Source organism: Cynoglossus semilaevis, chromosome 20 (genome assembly GCF_000523025.1).
Source record: "Cynoglossus semilaevis isolate Cse_v1.0 chromosome 20, Cse_v1.0, whole genome shotgun sequence".
Lineage (NCBI taxonomy): Eukaryota > Metazoa > Chordata > Actinopteri > Pleuronectiformes > Cynoglossidae > Cynoglossus > Cynoglossus semilaevis.
In genome coordinates this window covers 11,574,427-11,584,656 of record NC_024326.1, presented here as the reverse complement: position 1 = coordinate 11,584,656, position 10,230 = coordinate 11,574,427, and the positions used below count along the sequence as shown (strand labels likewise).

Here is a 10,230-nt window from a genome sequence, read left to right as displayed (position 1 = left end):
GGTAGTACTTATTGGCATTGTAAATGGAGGGAAAAGAAGCCAGGTTAGTTAACAGGTTAGCCACCAGTTGAAAAGTTTGATCGACCTCATTATTCCACAGACCAATTACAGTTCTACTACATGTGCAGTGGTAGTGATCTAGTATATGAATGGTACCAGACACTGATTCTTACAGTACTGTTGACAACACCAGGTGAGCGGTACTTTTGAAAGCTCAGGCTGCAAATATTTGCCCTGCTAACATGTTCAACTAAAAGGGTGGAAACATAAACAATGTAAATACTAAATGCTAATACAAAATAAATATCAAATGGCACCAACTGTGGCTGATAAGGTGTTAGCATACCACAGCTAATATTCAGCTCGTCTTTATGGCCCACAAGCATTGTGAGAACTCGGCTGTCGTCCAGCCACACACGCAGACGTCTGTGATGTGCGACACCAACACTGACACTTTGAATAGACAGATCTGTCTGGCTGAGAGTGAAGTTACCGGTCAGATTCCCTCCATTCCTGCGGCTCGTCACTCTTCACAGAGGTATTTTTACATAAACGACCAAACGGTATCGTCTTTAAAGGGGATGCTGTTAAATTAGCTTATGAAAAAAGAAAAAACAAATTAAAAATGTACTTAAATTATTAAATGCTGTTAATATATATGTTATATACTTCTGTGTATAAGTACCACAGGATGCTTGACACTTTTCTGCAGCTCTGAACATTGTAGTTCAGGACAACCTTTAAAAAAAAACATGAGAATTGAGTTGAATGAACCCCAATGAAACAAAGATAACACAAGTGTATTTTAGATGCTTACTTTGACCACCATGAGGTGGCGCTGTGGCAGTGAACCCCTTTCACAGCGTTTAACACAAGCCTATCGATTTGGACTTTCTCCCTCTGGACTAGAACCGCCTGTGATGTGCCAATGTGTCGTCTGTTGTGTCAGTGATCAATACGCTGCTGTTTACTACAGACATACAGGACTGGTCATCCTTAAGTAGCACATAGTCTCTACTACCAGCAATAGATGACTGAATGAGATGTAAGGACTTTCTATTTTATCTTATTTTTATTTGTCCACAGTTAAACATTAACCTCTAGGAGTCTCTGTGGTTGTCATGGCTCCATATTCCAAGAAGAGAGCGACGTGTAGCGTCAAAGGACACACGTGTCACAATTCAAACGAATCCTGCTGACTCCAGTTTTTGTCTCTTTCTTCATGAAGTGAGGACTTAACAATTAGTGTCATTTAACCCCCGCTACCATCAGACTGGAGGTTCTGGAGAAGTCATTTCTAATCCTTGATGATTGTATAAATCAAGTACTGTATCTTCCTGACTATAGGTTGCTCCAGAGTATAAGTCGGACCAGCCATAAAATTGCATAATGAAGATGAAAAAAAACAAACATATAAAAGTAGCTCCGGAGTATATGTCACACCAGGCAGCTAGAGTGCCAAATATACAGTATACAGTAATTAAACATAGGAACAAATATGTAATATCTGTATTTCCAGAATATGTAATATCTGGAAATACAGATATAAAAATACCTGGACGCGTGAAAATACAGATATAAAAATACCTGGACGCACATCTCTATAAGTCACCGACTGTACCAACTACAGCGTGCTGCACACAAACCACCATACTAATGTTCCTGGACTTCCACACAGTGACGCTGCGTCACGTTGATGACCCTTAGCCTGATCCTAAAAAACACTGGAGTCGCGACAAAGTACCTCATCTTCTTCCTCCTATCTCCCCTAGGGACAATGCCACATATTGCAGAGTATGCAAAGCAGTTGTGTCTATTATCCAATCGTCAATATGTAGCAGCACGATTGGGCCGCCGCCTGCTGTGGTTTGTCAAAACGGGCAGCTTCTTACCAACGCTACACAGATAAGCAAATATATTCTAAGTCACAGCGACTGCACTTTAAGCGGCGACAACTTATGCTGAGGCTTTTGAGCAGCAGCCAGTCAATAGAGGCAGCACCGCTGCTGTGCATCACTGTGGAGCGCTGGGAAAAAGGTCTCACAATAAGGCAATGGCCCTGGGACTGAAAAGGGAGTGGGTTTTAATGTGAATAACAAAAGAAACTCAACAGGAAATGAAGAAGAGTATGGAAAATAGAAACAGAAAAACTTCATAATCTTTGACTTTAGGAATACAACACTGAAGGCAGAATATTATGGTTGTTGCTTCAAAAATACTAGCAAAAAACCTGGTTGGTGCTGTTCTGTGATTAATGCCTCTGCTCATTTGACGTGTTCTCAAGTTAAAGGTTGAAATTATTAGTTGGTGAAGGAAAGAAAGAGTTCTAAAAAGATTGATGTCTGAAAAATATGTTTTTTTAAAGTGTTGATTACAGAGTAATGGTGCATTTATACTCCTTTGAATGATAATGTGTCAGAGTCACCCGCTTACTTGTTTGTTTGAAGCCTACATTTGTTCACAAGTGCATCAAAATAACTGAGGCTTCTGGTAAACCTCCACCACAGTGTTTGCAGAGAACATTTCATTACAGGGCTAATCAATGCCTTCCAATGTGCAGCTAATTGGATTGGTTTTACAACCGCTACATTTTATTGTCAGCTAATGGATGGATTCAGTCTCGCTGCTGTCACAGATTTAATTTCTAGCAGTGGCGGACTGATGTATTAGCAAATAAGGATGTGAAAAATCCATGCAGCTCCTCTCACTCGGCACCAAAGAGCAAGGGAACAACAACAAGATGGGCTGAGGTTCACAGTTAGAGCTGAAGCAGAGGCAGTTGGAGGGTGGATACAGCTAATGCTAACTCTCTGCTCGACTTCATCTAAATCGCTGTAATTCCTAGAAACCGCCATTCTTATTGAACACAATATTCTTATATCATATAATTATATTATTAATATTATATATTGTGACCAACCATGATAAAAAGAAGTGGTCCAAACACTGACCTGGGGTCCAATCCCAGCACCTATTTAGGTTCTAGGTGCCCAACAACCTTGCTTTAAGTTATTTATTTTTGACGGTTCTTGAGGAGAACAATTGGGAAAAAGTGAAACAAAGTAAAAACTGCTCACATCTGCAACCTTTTCTGTCTTAAAAGAATTATCTTATTACATGATAATTGAGTGGAATAGGACGTGTCCTACAGTGGACAGCTTTGTCATAGTATAATTACACAAACACTAAGTGGAGTACCACAGCAGGGCCCCTTGGGTGTTGGCAAACATTATGTACTACGGCCCCCTACAGGCCGGGTTGGAGGACACATGTGGATGCTTTTATATGGCACCACATTAACTTAAGCTGTGGCTAAATCCATTCTGAGGATTTGGTGCTGATGTCTCTCTGATATAAGGACACTTAGCACAGCTGCACTCACAACTAATCGGATTCACTGTACAACAGCACCATCTGGTGTTCACAAACTGAAGCATAATTAAACTACAACGGCTTTTTCGCTTCTTTTTTTTAGCACAGCATCATTCTAGTTAAGTTAAGTTAAGTTAACATGTTTATACAGTATATCGGTTTAAAAAATATACAAGTGTACTATAAAACATTTAATTTGTTAAATAAAAAACATAATCTAATAACACACATTCTTGTTTTCTTAAAAATGTCATCAGAGGAAAAACTCGTCTCAAACTGACTTCTACAAATTATTGCAGTTTTTTAAGTTACGTTTCATAAAACTCTGATAGGGAAATTTTAGGAAAATAATTGTGCGTGATACAGACATGTAATTGACATATTATTAGCATTAAGCTTAAAAAAAATGTGAACACTTCTGAGCCAGACTATCGTCTGCTGCATATTTATGTCAATGAGACAATGACTATGACTTTGGACACCTTAAGGCAGTAGTTCTATTTATACATTCATACGTTGGTCGTCTTTGTCTAAACCAATTAAATATCTTTGGTTCATTAGCCGAAAACCGCGGGGTTTTTTTCTCCATTATTTATTTGTAATAAAGTAAGTGATAAGAAATATATAACATACTGACTTAATAATATAAATATGGAATATAAATATAACTGTGTGTTTATGGCACTAGCTTCAGTTTAATGTGCTCTGGAGGAGGGGGGGTGCCGGGTGGGGGTCCTGTGCCACGTGTTTCTCCCACTGGACGTTAAACACATAATTCTGTGACCAACTTTATTCCTATTCACACCGTGAATATAACTTTAAATATTTAAATATTATTGTAATAAATGTTGTGACGTTGTGAATATGAATGTCTACTTCGCGGACAGGTATCAACCGTTAGAACACGGTGACCATGGAGCTCCTTTAGGAAAATGTAAACATTATTGACGCTAATGACGACAAGCGAGAAAATTCAACGTTTAACCCAATTTTTTCCCTCTATTTCCGGTCGGCAAGTTTTCTTACCTTATAGTGGCTCAAGTGGTAACTGTTTCGTCGTAGTTTTCCCGTTTTCACGTGAAAAATTTGCTTTACTACGACTTACATCACCGACATTTTACCCCCCTTCCCTCCTCGGTCACAAGGCGGTCAAGGACTCCTTCCTCTAAGCCCCGCCCTCGCTCCGTGAGTTTAAATTAGGCGGGGGTCCAGAACCAACTGTCTGTCTGTACAGTGTTGCAGTTGATTCCAAAATGGTGGGCCTCCAGGGGTCAATTGAGAAAATGGATTTCAACCATTTTAATCTCATTATTAGGTCAAATATATGATTCAATTCTACGGATTAATTGCTGGTTTATAAAAAATATAATTAAGTATTATAAATTAAATTCTAGAGTCACCTATTTTTTATACATAGAACAATATATAATAAGGTACATTTACATGTTTTTACAGGATTATTATATATATATATATACACACACACAGACAAAAGCCATACAATCTTACAAAATTAAACCATTCCATTATTTCTTTTTCTTAACTTTTCTTTTTTTTAATTTTAAGTCACTTTGGATAAAAAGGTCTATCGTAATGCAATTTACTCTAGCGGCCCACATGGTGTACTGCACATACTGGTGAGTTCGGCTGCAGGGACGCTGCTCTCTGCGTCCATTTTCTCATTCTTTTACCATTTGGGACCTACTTTAATATTTGTAAATTGCTAAGGATTGAATTGAAGTGTGACAAGAATGATCTTGGTCACTGAGGTAAACCAAGATGGTGATTATTTCATTTTAATTAATCATTAATTATTGGTAAGTGACGTTTATTAGTCCCCTGCACGTCGTCAACATCCATGTTTTTATAGCGGCTCTACAGAAAGTCCTGAGGTCTACAGACCACTGTGACAGACAGTTTTATTGTCTGTAAAGGGGTGGGGGGAGGAGGGGTGTAAAACACACGTGCAGCTGGTTTTGTCCCGACTGACGCACCAGCAGAAGATAAACACATTAATTGACTGCAGATGGAGGACTGCTCTGGTCCTCACATGACATGCTGGGCTGTGATGACCATGCCAGTCAAAGTGCGTGGAGGTGTAGTAGTGAGGTGGTAATGAGTGGATGCGGTGCCGCCGCCGCTGCAGATGCAGACAGGTGTGGTGTGGCCGCGAACACGCAGCCCGAAGGCTGCAGCGAGCCACCGGTGGTTGCAGATGATGGAGGCGGCGGGGCGTCCACTCAGAGACAAGAGAAGGTGGAGGTGCACGACGGATGACAGATGCATGATGGGGTGCATGTGGGTCTGTTTGCATTTGCATGCAGAAACACCGGCTTTACCTTAATTACGGAGCGATCAGACAGTTGGGGATCGCGGGTAAGCGGAGACAGGAGGTGGAGGAGGCGGAGAAGAAGGAGGAGGAGGAGGGGGAGACACGCATGCAGGCGCAGTGATAGACGGGGGCTGGGGTGAGAGGAGGACGTGTTTTTTCTTTTTCTTTTTTTTTTGTGTGCACATAATTTAAGAATTTAATGTTTTCTGAAGCTGACTGTTTTTTTAAAGAAACCAGTGTTAAACTCAGAAAAACGATCTAATAATATAATAATGTTCTATCAGATTTTATTGTAACACGATGTAAAATAATAATGTGCTATATATCTATCTATTTAAATATGTTTAGACAGCAGTAAGACTGCCCAACATCCGGCACGGGGGGCTGTCACTGTACTTGAATAGGTTGGATATGGACAAAAATTTTAAAAAAAATATATATATTAGGCAACAAGAACAAATTATTGTTGACCAATATTATTACATTTTGTAACCATAATTTACTGTGCAAAGGTTCGCCTCTACTTCTACTATATGCACCATATAAAGACGCCAAACCATGCAGCCCCACCACATATATATAATACATAGCTACATACTGTATATATACACACACCATTTTTAGTTAGTTAGTTTTTTTTTGTGTGCAGATGTAATTTTAAATCTCTGATTATCATCGTTACTTACAGTGTTGCCGTCGACTCTCGCTGTTGTCAGTCAAGCTGTGATGAGAAGGTTCCAACAGTGAGGCTTCTGCTGCGTCATCCCTGTCAAGTTATTAAAGTGTTAGGAGCAGCTCGCACTGTATGATCTGAATAAGTATTATATATTAGCTCCAGGCTGTATAATGAGTTTGATTAGACTTTACCTGTACCATGGGTCTCAAACTTTACTGCCAAATGTTAAACATCTCCAAGCACAGAAATTTGATTATTATTTAACCTACGTCTTATATTTTAAACTAGTAATTAATGACCCTCATGTCACATGCATGGTTTGTTGATTCAGAGTTTACGTTCAAAGTTACGAAACTTTTCTCGTGCGCACGACAAAGTATATCTCGTGCTCACCAGAGACCTTAGGTGTGCCTATGCCCTTTTTTTTAATCCAATCTCGCGACATTAAAAATGTTTTAATTTCAGGAATTTTCATTATTTTCGTGAAAAATAATATTTTTCTAGCCTAAAGGGGAAAACAGTATTTAAATAAACGAATAGACAATCTAAGATACCGGCATGTCATTCGTGACATACAGTATGTACTGTATATATGGTGAGCATTTAATTACTGTAGGGTACCTCAGTTAGACACAGGAGGGCACTGTTGTTCGACTGTTGATAACAGTGTAAGGAGGTTAGTGAAGGGTAAATACCAATAAACGTAATCATTCATAACTATCTCGACTTCGTGATCACTTCCACGTAATTAGCACAGTGAGTTTGCTTTGTGCATGAAATGCGCTCTACTTCAAATGAATGAAATGATGAATAAAAGTCAACCTTAGAGCCAAGAATGTGGCTCGTTTACACGATTCAGTTGAATTGTACTTTATGCTTAGCTTGAGGTATGGTAGAAAAGTACTTTGTCAGAAGCTATCTCGTGAGCTCAAAATAGTGGCGATTTTAGGAAAATCACCTCATCAAAAATCTAAATAAAAAACTGCCCTCTGGTGGCTGCCAGCAGTACATACACGTGCTGCTACCAGTTGAGGCCCAAATGTAAGTTGGTAAAGCGGAAATATCCCCCACATTCCCTCAAAGAAATAATAAAGGGGAAGGGGTGGGGTGGGGGTGAGGGGGTTCTCTCCAAACATGAGTCAAAATTACTCAGGTAAGATTAACTATGCATGATATTATTTTCATACCTGATACAGAGTTTCATTAATTTGATTTTTATACACGAAATTACAACGACATGATATTAAACCAATTAAAACGACATTGGGATAAAGTTTTGCTTCTGTATCGTGTTCTGAACACTAGCAAAAAGCAAACAGATGACGGCTGAATCATGTTTGCTTTCATTCGATGTTATATCATAAATGGCCACTAGGCGGCAGCATTACACAAGTTCATAAGTGACAGAATATGATTAACACCAAGCTGCACTCTTGGTGCTTCTTGTGATTGTGTTTCATATTCAACATCCAGACAGTGGGACAGCTTTGGTAAGTGGGTGGGGTAAGTTGCCTTACAACTAGTGTCACGGGTTTGATGCTTGTCATACTCTTCATATTTTGGTCTGAGATCCACATTTTTATATATATATTTTGGCTTAGGACCTGCAAATTGAAGAAAGTAAAGGTCGCATGCCTTCATAGTCGCAGGGAAAAAAATTTTGAATTGTAGATTTGAATAAATTTTAAAATAACATTTTTTTATTGCATTCATGTCACAACAGTGCAAGTTTTCATTCTCATCTACTTTCATCACTTTTGACACAAAACAAAACAGGACAACATCAAATGGACACTGACAGAAAACAATGACAGTAGGAGACATGTTTTGTATTTTGACTTTAATTTTCAGCAAAAACATAAAAAAGAAAATCAATTGTTCTTGTTCCTGTACAGGCGTTGACAAAACACAAAGCACTGTATCCCTAAAAACACTGTGTGATGAAGAAAACCTCATTTTGGCTGTCAGAGAAATTATTTCAGTACCTGAATGATTTTGCGTTGCTGAAAGAAACCTTCAAAAAACCATAGAAAGCGTAGGACTGGCCTACATTTAGCGCTTATAGGCAAATTTACAAAAAATATGTTGCACAGTATGTAAATAATAATAATTAAAAAAAACTAAATTGAAAAGTCATCTTTAAAAACCCTGTCCTTATCCGAGCATTATCAAAGACCTTAGAAAAATACTATTCACATGTATGTACAGTGGGTCCGGCCCATGTAGTCAACATAACTCAATGCCCGATCAATAAGTTAATCAACAGACAGGGTGAGTTACTGTCTTAAATAATCCAACTAGCATAATTTATGACCAAAAATATTCAAATATACACAGAAAAAAAAACATCCACATCCATCCATTCACTCTCTCCTGACAGGAAGGCACTTGATCCATGAAGTACATTTGTTTTTGATGAAGACGCTCTGACTAAAGGCACTACGGTAATGTCAGGGTTCACTGCCCGTGACCGTGTTCTGAAAGCAGGTCCACTGACATGTCCGTTCTGGTCCCAGTGCGTGGACCTACATGTGCCTCTTCATATGCAGGGCCAAATGATCGGACCTGGAGAAGGCACGCTCACAGAGGTGGCACTGAAACGGCCTGTGACCCGTATGTTTTCTGAAGTGACGGGTCAGCTCATCTGATCTGGCGAACTTCCAGCCACAGCCTTCCCAGTTACAATGGTAGGGTTTCTCACCTGAGGGAAGAAATGGAAATGAGTTAGAGTTGGAATTGAAAATTGGTTAAATTTCAACAGATAGATTTTATTATTCTGGTAAATAAAATCAGGTAAGACACTGACCAGTGTGAGTCCGCATGTGCGCCTTGAGGTGGGAACTTTTGGTGTAGGTTTTCCCACATCCGGGGAACTCGCAGTTGTGGGTTGCAGCTCGTTTCCTGGCCCACGACCTGCGACCCCGCTTCTGCTTAATGCTGCCCACTTCGTCCTGTGGGTAAAACTCAACGAACGAGGGCGAAGAGGGTGGAGTGAGCATCACACCCTGTACGGAGGCTTGGTAGTGCTGCTGGTGGACGTGCACAGGCTCTCTGTGCATACTGTACTGTCCCTGGAACTGTGGCAACCTCTGGTGCGTGAACTGTGGCTGGTACGGAGAAGTCATGTAGTGGGCCTGGTGGTGGTGCTGGTGGTTTTGAGAAGGATGATGATGATGATGTTGATGATGGCTGAGATGGTGGAGCTCTGTGTGTTCCTGTGGCGCCATGTCTACCACATGCAGCTGCATGTGGTAGACATTAGGAAGTGCAGCATGTTGCTGCTGGTGCTGCTGGTGCTGCTGGTGGTGGTGCGAAAACGCAGCAGGGTGAACGGAGCGAATCTGGTGCTTTTCAAACACTTGTCCCATAAAGTGTTCTCCACCTGCAGCAGCAGCAGCAGTCATCATACACGACTGATCTACTGGCTCGTTTTTTATTTTGAATCCAAGCAGTGAAGGTGGCGCTTGTTGTTCTGGTGAAGTCGGGATGATGACGGGATTTAACGCCCGCAGTTCCGTGTACTCCCGTCCATCCCTCGGCTTCCCCGCACTCTCGGGTGAACTCTCCCCGGGGTAGTTTAGCTCGGGGGTGAGAAGCTCCGCCATTAGGCTGGGCACGGGTCTGGAGCTCGTGAACGTCGCTACGGTTTCTGGGTAACTGTGCGCGGCCAGGTGCGGTGACGGGTGCTCGCTGCAGTCCGGCAGCGAACCGCAGCTCTCCGGGGAGTCTGGCAGAGAATACGCACACTGCTGCACCGGAGGTGGAGGAGAAACGTTGCTGCTGCTGCTGCTGCTCCCAACATCAGCGGAGTCCACTGTGTTGGACAAAATGAACTCGAGGGCCAGGGACT

The 10,230-nt window shown here is 40.9% G+C and overlaps 1 protein-coding gene across 1 annotated transcript in view; it reads right to left on the bottom strand.

The window, feature by feature from the left end:
* Positions 1-8,201: 8,201 nt before the first annotated feature.
* Positions 8,202-10,230, bottom strand: part of klf17 (Kruppel like factor 17) — a 3,810-nt gene continuing 1,781 nt past the window's right edge. The window contains exons 3-5 of the mRNA XM_025066173.1: positions 9,187-10,171; positions 8,865-9,081; positions 8,202-8,834 (exon numbers count right to left, since the gene is read on the bottom strand). Coding sequence (XP_024921941.1) covers positions 8,906-9,081; positions 9,187-10,171 — 1,161 coding nt within the window. The 3' untranslated portion in view covers positions 8,202-8,834; positions 8,865-8,905. The remainder of the gene's footprint in view (positions 8,835-8,864; positions 9,082-9,186; positions 10,172-10,230) is intronic.